At 43.6% G+C, this 19000-nt stretch overlaps 1 protein-coding gene across 1 annotated transcript in view; it reads left to right on the top strand.

Annotated features, from left to right (window-relative positions):
* Positions 1 to 3149: 3149 nt before the first annotated feature.
* Positions 3150 to 19000, top strand: part of PAPPA (pappalysin 1) — a 181704-nt gene continuing 165853 nt past the window's right edge. The window contains exon 1 of the mRNA XM_030000700.1: positions 3150 to 4035. Within this exon, the coding sequence (XP_029856560.1) occupies positions 3639 to 4035 (397 nt within the window). The 5' untranslated portion in view covers positions 3150 to 3638. The remainder of the gene's footprint in view (positions 4036 to 19000) is intronic.

The following is a 19000-nucleotide window of genomic DNA, read 5'->3' on the forward strand; positions in this document are numbered from 1 at the left end:
AGAGAAATACTAAGTATGAAGAAGAAATGGGCATATAATTTCAAACATGTTTGAGAGGTTTTGCAGTCTGCTTGCAAATAGGAGGGGAAAAAAAGTCAAAATTTGACAAAACCATTATTTGTTATGATTTATTCACTCAGCTCTAGTCTTGAACCTGGAAGTTATTGGCAGCTTCAGCTAAGATTCCTGCTGAGTATTTCTCCTTATAATGACTGCATACAGCATGTAGCTCAATGCTATTTTTTTGGCATAATATCATAAATATCTATTTTAATTCTTGTCTCTATATGTGTATCTAGGGTTTGGTGCTTTTTTCCTTTTTCTTGTGAAAATACCTCTAGATGCAGGACAATATCCTGCTCCCTTTACTTAGGAGAATACTCCACTTGAGTTCAACAGGAGGATTATTCTCCTTGGGTAGAAACCCCTCTGCCAGAAGGCCCGTACATCACTTAAGTACTGGCTTAAGCAGAGAATAAATGTCCATCTGTGCAGGGTAGAATTTCATCTGTTGTCAGGGAAGTTAGATCTGACCCACAGACTTAAGGAATCCCAGATTTACTCACTTATTCCTAAAATCACATCTCTTCCACTCTCTGTTCTTTATCATTCGGGACTCAAGAGTTTATGTATCACATTTTCTTTATGCTTTTGCCCTGTTTTAGAAATAAAACTGATTGAACATGTAATTCATGCTGCAGAGGTAAATTCCGTCTTTTCCTACTTTCTCTGTGTACTGTGAGTGCAGAAAGATGAGCTTTGGGCCTTTCCTTTGTAGCAAGAATACCCCAGAATTTGTTACTGGATTTGCAGTCTGATGCATTGAAGTGTTGCATTTTGGTCACAGTGAAGCCCTTTCTTTGCCAGTAATATTGTAAGAGACAGAAGGTCAAATATGTTCAAAATGAAATGGTGCAGTGCCATCAAATTGGAATGTTTCACTAATTTTCTTTGATGATTTCAGCCAAATCATAATGTCCCTAAGAAACACTGTGATTTCACAGAATTAGTTTTTTCCACTGGGAAAACTGGAACCTGCATTATTTAAGTTAAAGAGCCTGCTCTTCCAGACTTGACATGGGCAAAGTTCCTGGGGACTTTGGGGGAGTTGTCAAGTGGAGAAAGCACTGTCCCCAGCAGCAGGACTCTTCCTGGTTTTAGCTCTTCTTTGAAGTTGAACAGGTTCACTTTAAATTTTTTAATTTTTTGTTTGATTTGCACTGTCCTCTATGTGTGAAATTAGAATAGTAAAGTGCAGTACTTTAGCTCTGATCTTAAATTGTTTCTGCCGAGCAGGCACGTATGCATAAGTGTCTTTTTTGCATCCCTCCGAGTTCTTCGGGACATTTATTGGAGTTTATACATACCGTGGTATAGTTTGTTTCTTAGCTAACAATTTCCTCTTGGTTGTTGAGAGGCTTAATTGCTTTGAGGTCTTCTATTAAAAACTTCAGAGATTTTGCTGGTATTTTGTGTCTTTCTTGTAAGTAGAGCTGTTGTGGAGGGAAGGTCTGTATGGTTAGAGAGGGGCTGGTCAGCTGTAGTTCTCGTTGACTTCTGGTGGGACTTCACAGATATATCCAACATCTCTGAAAATGCCAACTGTACATTCTTAAGTGCTTGCAAATTACTAAGAAACTGAAAAACCATCTCTTGGAAGCCTTGCAAGCATGCAACAACTCTTTCTCATTGAAAAATTTATTTTCATTAATTTTATCGTGTATTTTAAGTGTAAGTAGTCACAACAAACTCATACTAATAGGGTAATCTGCAAAAGCAGAAAAATTACAGTCCCAGGAAAACTCTCTTGCATGATTGCTGTTAAAAGTTTATAGGAAAGTAAGGTGTGAAAGTTGTTAATTTTGAGATGGAAGAAGAGAATGATGTGGGTTACTGGGTTTGTGACTGAATTTGGTGCAATTTAACTTGGTTCTGCTGGACTTCTTCTGAGTAGAATAGTGGCCCATAGATTCAGAGTGTGCTACTGCTAAGTCATTTCCACTTATTAAGTACTTAGAAAAATCCTTTTTGTTGCCATCAGGGGGAGCTTTTGAGATCTTTCAAGAGTGAAAAAAATATTTAAAAAAAAAAAAAAAAAGGAAAGGAGAAAAAAAAGAAACGTCCCAGCTCAGAAACAGAGATCTACAAACCAGCAAGCAGCCAGAATCTTACCTGTGGCTACAACTAAGCCAAGGAAACCAGGGGAGCTGAATTCCTTAGACTGAAAAATTAGCAATATTGAGAGAGGATTTTTTGACTCAATCCACCAATAAAATTAATAATTTTTTTTTATTATTATTTAAAAAAAACAGGAGTCTTTGGAGCATTCAAAAGCCAAATCCTGCTCTGTTGCTACAGCTTCTGGAAGGCAAATGCTCTTCAAAAAGCTTCTCTCCTTTTAGTTCCTGATGATTCGATGGGGACCTTTGATGCAACATTTGGATTAGCTGCACACAACTGCACTGAGGGGGACCACAAAAGGGGGAGCCTGGCTGATTGCATAACTTTAAGAAAATAATAAGAGGAAAAGAAAGAATTAGAAAAAGAGAGAGAGAGTGAAAAAGAGAGAAAGAAAGAAAGCAATTAAAAAATATCTGAGACTCAAGTTTCAAGACTCTTTATGTGCTGCAGAGGAGCATAAGGTTTACCAGCAAAGTGCAACGGGGAGTCTGAGAGGAGAAATAGCTTTCTCTTTTGCCAAGAAAAAAAAATAGGAATGTGTGTTTTGGACTGGACTGAGAAAGAAAGCTGGGGAGATTGCAAAAAAGGGGGTGCAGGATTTTTGTCACATTGATCCATTCATCTTGATTGTCTTCTTTAAAAAATAAATAAGAGGGGGGAAAGTGATAGGGGGAAAGAGGAAGAGAGGAAAAGAAGGGGGGAAAAAGAAAACAGCAAAAGTGTTTGAACCTCTGGAGCTATCTGCTCCTTCAAGCTGATTGATTAGTCATGATCCCTGCAGTTTTAATGGGAATCATTCAATTGGGAAGGTGGAGCACCCTAGAGTAGATTAGCATATTCTTGTTTACTCATCTTCTGAGGGGCTTTTTCTCTTTTCTTTCATTTTGTGGAGAAGAAGGGAGGGGGGGAGGTTGGGGGGGAAGGAGGGGGTTGTGGCTTATGTTATAAAGGAGGCCAAAAAAATAAATAGATTAGAGCATCTTTTGGGGGGAGGGAAATCAGTGGGTCTGAGTCTTGGAGAAAGCTGGGGGGGGGGGGTTTGTTTTTTTTGTTTTGTTTTGTTTTGTGTGTGTGAGAGAGTGTGTGTGTGTGTTTTTTTTAAGAAGAAAAAAATAAAGGGAAGAAAATCCAGCAGAGAAAAGAAGAGAGAGGAATTCCAGCTGTGGAGGAATAGAGGAGAAGAAGACAGATAGAGGAGGAAGAACAGAGAAATACAGTTCAACCAAGAAGGAGTTTTGATTTATTTTATTTTTATTTGTTTTAAGGAAAAAAAAAATCTATAAGCAGGAAAAAGAAAGAAAGAAAAAGAAAAAAAGAAAAGAAAAAGCAACTGAGAAGGGTTATAAAAAGAGCAAATACCAAGAAGGGTGAACAAGAGAAGAAAGTCAAGGCAAGGAGGAGCCCAAAGCTGGCAGATCGGGAGGATTTGCAGGGGAGAAGGGGGGGGAAGATTGGAAATGCAGCTCTGGAGTTTGCTGCTGCCTCTTGCGCTTCTCTGTACAGCCCTAGCCAGTGGACCCGAATGTGGGATGGACGAGCGCTCCCGCAGGGCAAGAAGGGACACCAGGCACAGCCGCCAGCTCCTCTACACTGCCCCGGGCACCTGTGCCACCAGGTTAGCCCGAGGAAGGCGCTCCACTGCTGGGCTGGAGCCTGGGCATGTCCCCCGCAGGAGGCAACAGCGGGAGGTAAAGGACGACGAGGAGTCCCTCACCCCGAGCAGGGCGCTCTATTTCAGTGGACAAGGTGATCAGCTGCGGCTGAAGGCAGATATTGAGCTGCCCCGAGATGCCTTCACTTTGCAAGTGTGGCTGAAAGCTGAAGGAGGACAGAGATCTCCGGCTGTCATTGCAGGTAGGTACTTCGTCGTGCCTGTGGCTGCAGCATCCCTTTTACGTTTCGGGAGCCGGCGGAACGGCCAGCTGTAGGCGTGCGTGTGTATAGTGTGTGTGTGTGTACATTTAAATGTGCGTGAGTGCCTTGCAACATACATATGTATGTGAGTGCATGTGTAAACACGCTCGGGTGCGTTTATTAGCTGTATGTTTGGTGAAATACCGGAGCTCGGCAAACTGCCTGAAAGTATATGCTCGCAGAAAAAGTTATGTAAACTTTTGCATAGGGAAATGGCAGTATCCTGGGTACTTTCTTTATTTCTGTGTGTGCGGGTTAAGATGCAGAGAGGAGAGAGAGCTCTTACAGTGGGCTTTTACCTAATTTTCAGGTTGGAAAACTGTGAAGACAGCATTTGAAAGTAGCTTGTATTTATGTATGAAAAGAAATGTATTTGTCTAGTGTGTGGCTGCAAAGAAATGCCTATCTAGGGTCCCTATACGATTTCCGTAGTTTTATTAGCTCTTTAGTGTACTTCACTGTTACCTTTTTAGATGCAGTGTTAGCATGTGGTTTCCAAAAAGCTATAAAGGAACTTTTGGCTATTGTGAAACCTCAAATGAATCAAATGAGTTTATAAAGTTCCCAACCCCTCGACACTCAGCTAGGGCTGGGACTAGCACTGCAGCTAGAGGATGTGTTGAGTATTTTTGTCTCCCCTTAGAAATGGCAAGTGTAACACAAATGATTGTAAGGTCAAATAGCCCTATAAAATCATTTAGTACTCCAAGCAGCTACCAGTCTAAGCTGTCTGAGCTCAACAATAATGAGGAATATTGCACTTTTCTTATTTAAATTTTATGAGCCCATCATGAATTTGGGTCCTTTCCCCCCGCGTTCACTCCCTCTCCCCCTGCCTCCCGCCACCTCCCGCCCTCTCCCCACTTTAGTGATAAAGTGCAGTGAAGTTGTCGTGAAATCGGATACTTTTCGGAGGGTTACAAACCCTTATAAATGTCGCCACATCCATCTTTGCTCTGAAGGAAGTCATAGAAAATGGAAATGCCCTTAAAAAAAAAGAAAACAAGTCAGAAAGAGAAACGGGGGGGGGGGGGGGGGGGGGAGGAAGACATGTTTTACAGTTCTTTTGGCAAGGAGATTCCCTGAAAGTACAAAGTTTCCATGTCCTAGGATGCCTTAAAGAGACAGGGAGGATTTCCCCTTTAGCTGGAGTCACTTCCTACCAGAAGGCAGCAGATGCTTGTGCCGGTGGTACTGTGGGTGCTCCTCGCCTCTCCCCTGCCACCCTCCCATCTGCGGTCTTCTCCATCTCCCCTGTCCCATCCCTGACCTGCGCGACTGTCCTCTTGCAAGAAAGTTGCTTTGTCCTAAGGAAAACAAAACCAAAGATGAACTCAGCAGTGTGTTTCCTTAACTTTTCCCAGTCTCGCACTGTGCTCTCTTGTGAGGAGGGGGACGTGGGGAGGGGGGTGGCTGCTGGGGTGGGCAGGAGGTGCTGGGCATGGGCTGGTCCCTTCTGCCTTTAGTAGGACAGGCAGATGAGTGATTCCATAGGTGAAATAGATTATTACTTGCTTTATTTCTCCTGGCTTTCTCATACTCCGCTATTCTGGTTCCCAATCTTAACTCAAACCTCAGGGCTCAAAGTGCTTCCCTTTCAAGTTAGGAAAGGCAGAATTTGGGTTTACATGGATCTCAGCAGCAGCAAAACACAGTCAGTGTATTTCTTAATGTGTCTAATCCAACACCTAAGACCCCGTGTCTGTCTTCGGTGCAAGTATCTCTAATTCACACAATAGGGAACCTAGACAAACACACACAAAGATCATTTGTAGTAAAATACTTTAATTGGATGGGGGCGGTTGGGTTGTTGGCTGTATAAAACACTTGACCCATTTTATGCGTGGAAATAACATTCCACTGTGAAAAATGGAAATAAATGCCCCAGTTTAGCACCATAGAGCTTACAGCTCAGCTCGGGAGGACTTTGTGATTTTTATTTTATTTTTAAGCTCCCCCTCCCCGCCTCGCACGGACTCTTGAAGACGAGCCAGGTTTGGCTCTGTGTGTAAACACCTGGAAGAGGTCCAAGAGGAACTCACTCAGAGTATCCTCCGCACACCACAGCCTCCCAGACCTGCAGCAAGCTTAGGGAGAGATTACGCTTCCCTCAATGAGGAAATCAAGGGTTCTGACTGCCAAAACTCTTGGCTTTCTCATTTTCACTGTTTTGGGATGTGACAGACTCAGGAGCCCTGTTCTGCTGTTGAAGTTGCATCTGTAGGACCCCACTGAAATCAAGAGCCCTTCTGGGTGTCTGGGGGGGGGGGCCAGGGCCAGGGTCAAATTTGCTGACAGTGCCAGAAGTGAGTTTCTCCCCAACTTCCATCCCAGTTGCAAAGTAGGAAGCTGTGTGATTGTACAGATCTGAGGGAGAGGAAAGGAGTGACTGGAAGACACCTCTTTTTCGGAGTTCTCCTTGTATCTTCATCTACTTTCTGCGCCCCCCCCCCCCCCCCATGTTGAGTGCTCCCCTTCCATCCCTCCTTGCTGGCAATAGTCACTGCGGGTCGTATAGGAGTCCCATGTGAGCCTACAGGGGAAGCCTGTAGTGTCTGTTAAAAATCTCATGTAGGACCAAAGTTGTTATCAGCTTCTACGCCTGAGCCCTGATATAACGGAGCTCTTCTGCTAATCCAGGCTACAGGAGTTTCTGTCTGGAGCCAACTCTCCTTACGTCACCCTCTGCTGCAGTATTCAATTTGTTTTCATAAATGGCTAATTTTACAGCACTGTTAAGTGGGTTCGTCATTGTGCCAGGCCATGCCCTGTCTCTGATGATAGGCCATCCTTGGTGCCAGGCTCTGCCAATTTTCACGCTGGTTGGCAGTGATGTTATTGCTGCCCTGTTTGACTTCAATGATATCTGTTCTGGCATTTGTCAGGGAAAGCTGTTGGGAAACTAGAAGTCTGACCCATTGATCTGTGTTACGCAAAAGCTCAGAAGCGTTTTCGGAGCTGGGCTGTGCTTCGTTTGTGCGGCTCCCGCGGTGCGCCTCTCCAGCGGAGGCAGCTCTTAGCTCGTGCGTACTTGCCTCCCTCCCTGGGCCGCACAGTTCTTGGACAAACACTCCTTGGATGTGCGTACCTACCACACAGCACAGTACATCCCTCTTATAAACACACACATGTGCACATGGTATTAATCATGCAAGTTTGTGCACTTGCCCCTGTAGAGTCTTTGAATGCATCTCTAGTCGTGAAGGAAGGAGTTAAGGTCCAGACTGTAGTCAAGTTAGGTAATACACATGCCATGCAAAATAAGACGCTTCAAAGCACCGTTGACCTTGCTTCTGTTGTAATCAAAGATAATTCAGTTCTACTGTGGAAATGCAACTCCGTCCTAAGAAACAGGATCCTCCTGAGTCCCTGTCAGTGTGTGTTCTGGTATATGGCTCAGGAGCGGGATAGCTCATGTTTTCATAGGAATGAGATGTTGACTCTTTACTGGCTGGGAGCTGAGAGGAGCAGGATGAATGATCGGCAGCGGGAGCGGAGTAAGAAGGCGTGCCTGCTCTGAAGAGTGAAAGTTATTTGTGTTTTGTTTTGGTTTTTTTTCCTTTCCCAGTTTCATTCTCCTCTGTCTCTCTATTCCTCTGCCTGCCAACAGAGAGCACGATCCCAACTTAATAAAGCTTCGTATGTAAGGGAGTGCCTATGTTTTCCCAACTTCAGTCCTTGATGAACATAAACCTGCAGCAGAATCCAAAGGGAAAGAAATGCCAAAATCAGCACAGTGGAGCTCACTTAAAGCCACAGCTCTTGCATGTAAGAGACTGAGAAACATCTGTGTCGGGGTCCAATAATTGGGCAATTATAAAGATGTGTAATTGACGCTGTGTAGGTCTGTTCCCTCCACAGAGTTTAAGAGTATACGCTTACTTTTGGGGGTTAATTTGGTTCCCTTCTGAAGTTTTGGAGTCTGATAAGTGATTTAATGCACTTCAGGTAGAATTGGTGAGCTGGGTCCTGTCCCCGGAGCTGATCCTTGTAGTGGGTGTGTCGGGAACTTGAGGACATTTTCAACAGAGAGTTTACTCTGAGCTTCACTGGCATTAAAATAATAGGTAGACAGATAATGCAGCATTTTCTCATCTTCAACAGCCCGTTGTCTTTTAATTGGATGAATTTTCTTGTTTTGATCTGTAACGAAGTACTAGAATGAAAGACTATATAATAAGTCAAACATAAAGCTTGTAGTTCTGTCGTTTAATTAGCGCTGGCATGTGCCAGGTCCCAGGGTGATGGGCACGATGGGCAGAGTGGAGTAACGGCTGGAACAGTGACTGGAGCTTGAACACCTGCCGAGATGCTTCTTCAGGGTGGTAAGCCTCCAGTACACCATTGCTGAAGGCTACAGGTAGTTGTGTGGTTTTGGCTTCCCTATAGATGGGTTCAAATGATTAGCCACTTTATGACTATGGATCTGGGTAAGGCTTGACTAATAAGCCACTGAAAGAATACAGCCTAGCTTGTCATTTGCTAAATATTTGCATTTGAACGGCACATTTCCTTCAGCCTGCAAAAGCTGGGACAAGAATCAGAAACTGGAAAAGAAAAAGAATTTTTCTTTCCTTAAGATTTCCAATTTTAATCACTCTCGTTCTTTTGACCAGCTACACACGAGAGTCGGAGCAGCACAGTTAGAAGAAAGTTGTGGTTTGTTTGGTTTTTTTTTTTAGTTAAAGCACTTACATGTAGGCTGCTCTAATTAATAAAATCGTAATAAAAGAAAGAGGGAAATTTGACTCTGTGTGTGTGTGTGTGTGAAGGATGGTAAATTTAGATTCCTAAATGGTGTATGGCTGTCTCCTGTAGGCACAGAGATGGGTCCCAGACTAAGCTCGCCTCTCCGAGCTTCATTTTGGCCTGATTTATTTCAAGCCAGCCTGTTTCAGTTAGAAAAACTCGCGCAAGGCAGAAAGCAAGCTGAGGGGATGGTGTTTGGAGAGAGAGCGGGAGCGGAGCCCTCCTCAGGGATTCGTGGAGATGTCTGGAGAAGAGCAGAGCTGCAGCGGGCAGGCCTCGGCGGTGAGGGCGAGGAGAAGCCCTTGGAGAGCCTTCGCACGCTAAACCATCACGGAGAGACAGAACTGGTCAGTGATTCAGATGCCTGAAAGTTACTGCATCAGGTTGAAGCTGCTCTCCGGGTCCCCCCCATCGCCTCCCCACACAGCACCAGGGGAGCGTGCAGATGGCCAAAGGGATCCCAAGGCCGTGGCTGCGGCCGCGCCGAGCGGAGGCGGAGGTGCCCACCGTCAGCCCCAGCTGCACGTGGCATAGTGAGGGATGCGCTTAAATCCCAAATCCCAGAGGTCTCGCTGAGCGCTGCAGCGGCTGGGAGGGGTGGCCTGGCTCCCTGGGGACCCTAACCCAGACCCTCCCACAAAGGTAGGTGCCGCTCGCCTTTGTCATGAAGAAAGGAACAGGTCTCCGCTTTCAAAGCGGGCCCAGGAGTTTGCTGATGCTGCTCCACGAGCTTCGTGTGTTCGTTAGCTTTTGCCAAGGGCGGGAGAGATCCTTGGCTGGGTGCGTCAAACGGCAAAAAGCCGAACCGCCAGCAGGCACCTCCCTGGTCACTGGGGCCCGACCCCGGTTAAACGCAGCAGGGACATGCTGGCTGGGTGGAGCAGGGATTTTTGGTGGAGAAAGGCCTTCTTTGGAGCCCGGATCTGGCTCCGTCAGGACATAGGTGCCAAGCTCCTCGGGTCTGTCGCAAGAGAGGTGCAGCCACGATGCCTGCCTGAGCAGCTTCAACAGAAAAATACCGAAGGACCAACAGGTTTTAGGTGTTCTCAAGACCATGGGATTAACTGAGCGCTTTCACCTTGGATTTTCATTGCTCATGCTGGCCTGAGCCAGAAAAAAGAGCCAAAATATAGTGGCTTTTTTCAAAAAGACACATTGAAAAAACAAAAATAAACCCTTCCATGACTGGGGTCAGCTGAAATGTTCCCGTATAATAGTTTTGCTTCCAATTTTAGCTGCTGTTTTTTCAGCTCCTCTTTTCTTTTCTCTGATAGAAATTATAGGAGCAGAAGCAGAGAAGGGACCACCTGGGTTGCCAAATTCAGTCCCCTGCAGTGTCAGGGATATAACAGCAGATAATTAGTCCAAACATTCACAGAATATCCACTTTGTAGGTTCTGATATAGCACAGGCCACAGAAAATTTCCCAGTGCTCTACTATAAACCAAAGATCTTTAGCTAAGACCAAGAGTCACCACTATAATGTAAGACAGGAAGAGAGAAGGACAGATTGACAACATCTTAAGTACCTAAAATCCAAAGCATTGGTTTAGAAAAGTGTTAAGTATGAGAAAGAAAAACATTTGCTGGTAAAAGATATCAGCTTTCTTATTTTCAGAAAGTTAAAAAAGAATCAGGTGTTTTGACGTTTATGGAACTTCTATTGAAATTTTAAGTTAGAATATTTGCTAGAACTGATCCTTTCCCACAGATAATCTGTTTTGATTAATTTCCCTTTTTCCTGAGGAAAATATTTTATCAAACATTTCCCACCCTTCTCTGGTCTTTGTGTGGCAGTTCCTACATCCCGTCATAGTAAGAATGAACGCGTTGTATTCCAGATTATTCTGAAAATGCATCAGGAAAAGTCTTGTTTGATCAAAACCCTCTACATTTTTCTCTCAACTATATCAGCTAGTCTAATATAATCTTTTTCTTCATTTAACCTCCTCTCTCAATATTACCAAATTTTTCATCTAAAACTGTTTTTACATGATCAGTATATATTACTCTTTCTATTTCAAATATGCAAAATATATTGGACTTTTCTGTTTCCTAGGTTCTGGGCATTTGCTTCATGCATTGTTCTGGGCATGGAACAACTGACTGTGCTGTCCTTTTTGTTTGTTTATTTTCCCCAAAATGAGACTTCTAAAAATGAAAGTGTGCCTTTCTTCTGACCTTATACTTACATTGCTCTATGGGCATTTTCCTACCTTGGAGTAGCTGACGTCTGGATATGATTCTTAGTTTTATTTCAGCTTTCTGTGGAGAAGAAATGCTTGATTGCTCTTCTGCTAATTTCTGCTTGTCCCTACATTTCTCTTCATTTTCTCTGGTAGTGAGCATGCATGCACATACACACACAATTTCCAAAGCTCCTTTGATTTTTTTTCCCAGATCAATAGAGCATTTAAACTCCAATGATCAAGGAAGAGCAGCTTGTTTATTTCCCCACATATTCTGACACAAGTGGCAGATCTTGTAAACTGCTTTGATTTGATGTTAGTGCCTATTACAAAGTTTACTCTCCCCAAAGCCATCCATGAAGTCAAAGTACTCTTTACTCTGAACATGAGCAGAGCAGAGCAGAACTCAAAAAAGCGAGTTAAAAAGGGAACAAGAGTGAATATCTTATCCTAGAATTTTGCTTTCTGCTGTCCTTGTTCATAGCAATCAGAACAGTTTGCTTAGTTGTGGACTGTTAACATCCATGAAGTTGCCAGCACTGAGTGAAGGTGCAGTATGTATCATAGTTAAAACTGTGAACACATATAAATACAAGTCAGATTATCCCTTGGTGAGAATGGGGCTGGATTAATGATGTTAGATTTATGCAGGCAGCATGGATTTGATCCTAAACCTGTTCAAGATCATGGAAAAAATACCATTGACCTTGGCTGACTCTGGCTTAGCTTCTGATTTCAGAGAGTCCTCTGCATCCCTCCTCTACAGCCTGGACTTTTCCATGGTTCTTGCTTTAACATCCTTGATTTTGCTGTCCTTTCTTGCTTTGGATACAGAAGAAGAAAGATTGCGAAGCCCTAACGTCAGAGAAATTGGCCAGGGGAAGGGGACATGTTTATTTTCGTTGTTTTTGCTATACTCCAAATCCCACTTTGGCCTCTGTCTCTTTCAACCTTTCTCTTTTTTTTTTTTTTTTTTTTTTAATTTTTAATTTTTTTTGAGGGGGGTTGTGTGTGTTTGTTTTTTTCAGTGTTAAAAAGAGCACTTATTCAAAACATGCTGTCCAGTTTTCTGTTTTGCTGGCTGATGTAAGTGTGTAACTTTCCTGTCCAATCTCTCCACCCTCTCTTATCACCATCATAGTCTCGGTTCTTTCTCTACTATCTGGTGTCCTTGATTCCCCCGACTTTCCCTTCTTCCTTCTCCGCACAGTTGCTGGTTTCCTCCTCCCTAGCAAGCGCGTGCCATGGGTAACCCTGCGCTCTCTGTGGTTCTCGTCTTCTTTTGCCCCAGGAGGGTGGTATCCCCTCCTTGCAGACCAAGGGTGGGCGCCAGGTTGGTGGCTTCAGCCAACTCACGTTGGAAGTGCTGTGGGAACAGAGGGTAAGCAGGCTGTGGGTGTGTGTGCTTAGTCAGGCATATGCTCATGCATATTTTCTGGGAATTATTGATACTGTTCTGTTTAATATCCATCCTAGTGGTACACAAACAAGGAGCGAGTGGTTGTTCTCACAAAGAGGGAGTGAGGGTGAAGTGAAACTGAGAAGCATCTGGAATTGGCCTGGTGAAGCAGCATCTGAGAGATATGATACCAGCTTATGAAAGCAAAAGAATTGCTGTGTTTTAGAAGAAAACCACTCTGTTCTTTGCTGATCAGCTCCTGGGGTCTGGTAGGCTTTCCTTGGGTCTTTCTTTTGAGTGATGCTTAGGGCTCTTTTATCTCTTCTCCTTCCTCCCCTCTGCTGTGTTTTTCCTCCTTTTCCTTATCTAATTTATTGTCTCTTTATTTTCTTTAAATCACTTTCCCATGTGGATTTCTCTCCTCAGACCCATCTTTCCCTCCCTCATCCGATTCCTGGGAGTCTTCTGTCAGCATGGAACTGGGAGAAGAGCAGCCCTGTTCCCCACACCAAGCATCAGCTGCAGGCTCCTTTCCTCCTTCGTTTTCTTCCTTGCCTGGTCTCTGCTGTTAGTGTTGGAAGCGTATTCACAAAGATCATCCATTGGATTGAGGAAAGAGATCTTATCACCATTATTTTGTTTGTTTTATTTAAGACAGGGAAAGAAATGGAAAGGAAAGGCCTTCAGTGCTGCCAGTGTTACTTAGTTCTGAATGTAGGGGTTTTTTTCTCCTGTACTAATGTATCCTAGTACTGTTATTTTCCTTTATCATTGCAGTAAGATTGTGGTTTTGTAGTCCTGATAATTGCCTCAAAACATCCTTCTGATGGTGGTGATAAGTTTCCCAGGCATGAGAGAACATTGCCCTTAAAATCGGGGAAACTGAGGAACGGAGGGATACTCTGATTTGTCCAAGATGCGGTAGTGTGTTGGTGACAGCTAGAAACAGAGCCCAGCAGGCTTGGCCTTCTGTTAAATTTTTTTTTTTTTTAGGGGCGATGACGGTTTTTCCTCAGCCTGGGTTGTTCTCCATGTGAAGTGAACACACCCTAATTCCTGTAGGATGTTTCCTTGTAGCTGCTGATGGTTCTTCACTAGGTAATTGCTGTACTGGGGTGGTGATGAAGTCCTTTACCTGGTGTCGCACTGTTGAAAGTACTGGCAACACGGGGGATGGGTGAAGAAGGCAGTTGGCATTTGTGACATGAACTCTTTGCAGATGGCAGAAAATCAGATGGTCTGGAATTAATATCTCTGTACCAGACATGCTGGTGATGTTTGAATCAGCATGAATTATTGTATTTCTCAAATGGAACAGTGTATACAGCCCATAATGGGAGAGAAAAAGCAAATATCACCGAAGCCCCTTAGTTCTGACTACTCTTATTTAAATTGGAATACTTTGATATTTTTGATACATCTGCACATTGATTGATATATTGACTTGCTGAAAAGGCTTGTAAAATATGTAAGTTGTAACTGCTTATGTTCCTAGGAAATGCTGAAAATCTGTCTCTGGATATCTCAGGTTATTAATTAAGGGCAAAAGCAACTCATTTAGCCCATAGTTAAATACAGACCAGGTGAGAGGTTGCAGAAGGGGCTTTGCACACAGCATGTTAGTGCCCCAGACTGTTTTGGGGAGGGATCACGATCTAGTGCATGCCATTATGGCTAAACAACTGGTGTTTCTGTTGGGAGCGTCAAGACAGAGGCTGTACATCATACAATCCACGTGATTTTGTTCTGAATTCCGCAGCATCTGTGCTTGTAAAGTCTGAGGTGCTAAGGTTGAAATCTGGAGCTTGCATTACTACTGTCTTACATTGCATCTGTCTTGTGGATAAACAGTGCAGCCTCTCTGAGGTCAAACCAGCACCTTTCACCAGTGATAATTTAATGGGAATTATTTTCAGCGTAAACTAGACAAAAATTGGAAGCCTCCTGTGCTGTAGCTCATGAATGGAGATGTTCAGGGAGAAAAGGAGTACTGGGAGAAAAAGCAAATGTTAACTAAATGCATTACGCACATGATTTTGAAACATGTACTTGGCAGAGGGAAGGGTGAGCAGTACAAGCCAGATTATGCTGTTGAACACACCAAGGTAAACCTAGAGTAACTCCTTTGGAGAGGAAATCAAGGGGGCTGCTCCAGACTGATGAACGTGTGGAATCTGGGGCAGAGACAGAGTGCATGCAATGGGGAAAATGAACAAGCTGAGAAGCGGATGTCATGGAGAACAACCTCCAACCACCATCACCGCTGTCAGTGGTTTAATTTGGGTGTGTAATGGTTATGGTGATGCAGTGGGAAACATTTGTACAATGTGGGGTTGTTTTTACTTTTTGGAGCATTTTCTGCATATACCTATCATAATCCCTCCAGACTGTGAAATTAGGCCATATACCAGTTTTACAGTGAGTCCTTTGTGTTTCCGGCAACAAACACTTCTGAACTCTACTCTCCAGTCTTGTGACCCTAAAATCCTTCACCCCCTCCCATATTGTCCCATCTCCAGCAATAATATCCCCTCCTCTGTTTATAAACAAACACCCTCAGAGGAAGTTCACAGGAAGAAAAGTTAGTTAATGAAAATCAACCATGCACTCAGGTCCAGGCTGTGGGTTGGAGCCAGCAGGGTTGCTGGATGTTTCCTACTCTGCATCTGCTTGTAGGAGTTTCTTTGATGAGATGTTTGCCTGTCTAACTATGCGTCTTTCTCTTCTTTTCCCTTCGTCACGGAAAATATGAAAAAAGAGGGAGTAAAATTATAGTCTCAATTTGCTTTAAAATCAGCATGGACAGTATTCGGGAACCCCGAGCAGGAAGGCTAGCTTCAATGAACTTGTAGAATTGCTTCTTGATAAATCCACTGATTTTTGTCTTTTTTTTATTTTTAAACACTGAAATCTAGATTCTGCCTCCCTGGTAAAACTGTTGCTCTTGAGTTGCGCCAAGGCTGTAAAAGGACTAAAATAGCCCAAAGGATAATTGTCCTACTGTAGTCTGAGCATGAGGCTGATACATCTGATGTTGCGCTTCGCTCTCGCAGAACGACCAGCTTAAGGAGATAGGAGTGAGCAGGACCCAAACAAGTAGATGACACGGGACTGTGTAGTCACCATGAGCTCTGGAGCAAGGGATGGATAAGCATGGTAATGGTGCTGTCAGCTGGAAAACACAAAATGCTTTAACTTGCTCCAGAGGTCCCCCAAAACCCTTTACAGCACAGGGGGAACCCAAGAAAAAGTTCATTTTCTTGTGACTGCTCCTGGGTTGTGCCTTTAGTACTGCACCTTGGTGGTCTCAGATAGGAGGTGAGGGAATTATGTGTTTGTTTCCTTCTAGGAGACACTGGGATCCTCTAAAAAGCCATTCTGGCTACTCAAAATGCATGGGAAGATCATCAGATAAAGAAAAGCTCTGGGAGTGAGGGAGGCAGCACTGGTCAGGGCTGTGTTTCCTCACCTGTGCAGAGGTGTGGTATCAATGCAGTGCTCATGTCACCATCCCAGGCTCCCCCTCTTCCATAAGGAGTGTTTTGGAAATTGGGAATAAGGGAGTTTTTACAGATCTAATAGATGTGAAAGTTGTGGTCCCACTTTTAGTTCTAAGAGCCTTGAAGTTTTTAGATGTATTACAAAAGGTCTCAAGTGCTGGCAGAATCTCCATACCTTAAAATGTGATGGTTTAAAATAGTCTTATCTGTTAACTTTTTGTTGAAAGAGCAGTTTCTCTTATTGTACAAATATTTTCTGTCATGTAATTAACAGCCTTATCTGTAAGACTATTCCAGTGTGGTTTCTCTACCTCCCACCCCAACAGAGGGAAGACAATGAGAAATGAGCATTTCGTATTGCATCATGGACAAAGTTTATCAGTTGTTGCACAATCCCTTTGCCTGTGAACAGATTAAGTAAAGAAGGGGAGCAGGGTGATGGTGGAAATGGACCTGATTTATACCGGTGAGCTTCCTCCAAGACTTCCAGGATAACTATCAACAGTTTCTCCTAGGAGGGAAGTTGAGCGATTCATTCTTGCCCTTTGAAGAGCTCTGAATTAATGAAGAGCAGAGTATTTTCTGCTCTTTGCGCTGGGAAAGACTGGAATTCCCCAAAGTCCTCTTGCTAGAGATGGTTTAATCAAACAGACTGTTTACATTCTATGTCTCACCAGAGGCAGTGCTCAAACAGGGGTGGTCTTGAGCTATACAGTGTAATACTAGCGGTTTATTTTATTTTATTTTAAACATCAGCATACCACCAGGTTTACTGGGAAATGGCCGTATCCAAACACCTGCAGGCTTTGTGGAACAGCCCAGAGAAGGAAGCAACAGCAGCTGCAGCTCACAGAAGCAAAATGATGCTGTGAGGGGTCTGTGTTTCATCTCCAAAGGTTTCTGCAGGGTTGGGATTTGGCAGCAAAGGTGGGCCAGGAGCACTTGCACTCATGGAGGAAGACACCTTGCAGCAGTAGGAGGCTGAGCACTGGACCAAACTCTTCCCTCTGCCTCAAGCGCTGATGGCAGAGGCAGAGAAGCAAGGGCCTTTCTGCCCCGACCATGTGTTTTGTCTCACACTGTGAAGGCCAAACTGTTCCCGTGAACAGTTTCTGTGCTCTGATACTTAAGAAGGTATTATAATGAAATGGGAGCTATGTATTTCATGAGAGAGAGGGAAGAAGGAAATGAGATTAGGATAGCTCTTCCCACCATCACCCATCTCTCTCCCCCTCCGCCCTCAGGGACTTGCACTTATATCAAGAAACCAACACTTATTGCACATCTGTATGTCTGAAATTGGCCGTAAACCTTGAGTCAGGATCTAAACTTGTGTTCAGATAATTTTTTTTTTTTTTAAATACTTTGGTATCTTCTGGAAGTGATGTATTTCCGCTCCCCATGCACAGGATCTTCTGTGCATCATTGAGGAGGATACACGTAAGTAGGCAATGTGGCCAACATTCTTCAAACCCAAGCAATCCAACCAGCTGTTCAGCAGGGATGTTATTTATTGAGAACTGTCAATGTGTTCAACACATGGTGTCCTTTGCACTGACGAACTCACAGCCTGGCATTTATGGGGTTTCTCTGACACTTGTCAAACACTGGTGACGGGGCAAGCTTGATGAGGCAAATGTTTTTCTGTGAAAATTACTATGGAAGGGCATTGCAACAAGATGTTCTGTAAGGAAAGGAGAGACAAGAGACTAGTTGGCAGAGAAGGAAACAGAGGCAGTTGCAAAGGGTAGAGGTTTCTTTTTGGCTGGTGGTTTTGGGAAGAGAACAGAGATTTCCTTCAGCGATAAATTAGATGCTTTGGGAGAAAGAAAGGGTGTTTGTTTCAGCAGTGATGAAACTGCTGCGTGTGAGAGAGAAACAGGCTCCCTCTTCTGCTAATTCAAGCTGCTTATTTTGTGGCATAGTGGTTGGAGGTGCACAGGTTACCCTGGAGTTTTAGTTGCTACTTTGCAATTGCTCTGAGGTGCCTTCAGCTCTGTCCTTTCCATCTGTGAAGGTGGGATAATGGTTCTCAGCAGCCCTCAGACAGATGCCGTTTGTAAGGATGAGATAATATCATCAGTGCAGCACTTTGATCATGTATGATGCTGTAAGTGGCAAATGCCGCTCCATTGTACCAAACAGAAGAAACGCTCAGCCAAGAAGTCCCATTGGCCAGGGTCGTGCTAGGTCCCTGCAGCGCTGTGCTGCTATAAAGAGAAGACTGACGTTGTGGAAAGCCAAAGAGACAAAAAGACAGAGGCATATCTTGCCAATCTTCTACCTATCTATTTGTCCCATCTTTTTTCTCTTGACTTGTGTAAGCTCGTATTCATGAGTATCACAGGTATTTATTTTCCCCTACTGAAAAACAGAACTTGTTGCCTGAACAGTGTGACTCTGGCCACATTCCCTCCTATTCAGCACAATGCAATCTTGGCTCTTTACTAGTTAATATTTTCTGTCAACAACCTGCAAGAAAACATAAAATCAGTGCTGATAAAATTTGCAGATGTTGCAGAGTTCAGGGAGTGGTAAACAATGACCAAAACAGGACTCTCATTTGGGTGTTTTCAAAAATTGAGAACATGCAAACAGTATGCATTAGAATAAAGCCAAATGTGAAGTCATACATATAGAAAAATGGGTGGCGGGTCATACATAAAGGATGGATGGTGGGGGAAGGGTCTTTCACCTGGAAGCTAAATGTGCAGGAGTAACTGCCTCTTGGAATAGATAAAGCATGTAAATGTGAGCTGCCAATGTAATGCTGTGGCCAAAGGTTTAGAGTCATCGTTGGCTGTGTAAACAAGGAAGCATGAATAGGATTGGGGAGGTTGTGCTATCCTTGTATTGACACTGGAGTAGCTGCTGCTGAAGTACTTTGTCTAGTTCTGCTGTCCACAGTTTAAGAAGGATGTTGGATGAAAGGGGATTTAGAGAAAAAAAATTAACAATGACAATAATTGTATGATTTTTAACAAGTCTTAAAGTATTTGACTCAAGAAGATTAAGAGGTAACTTGATCATCATGATCTTTAAGTATATGAGGAATATTAATCTGATAA

The sequence above is a fragment of the Aquila chrysaetos genome, chromosome 24 (assembly GCF_900496995.4).
Source record: "Aquila chrysaetos chrysaetos chromosome 24, bAquChr1.4, whole genome shotgun sequence".
NCBI lineage: Eukaryota > Metazoa > Chordata > Aves > Accipitriformes > Accipitridae > Aquila > Aquila chrysaetos.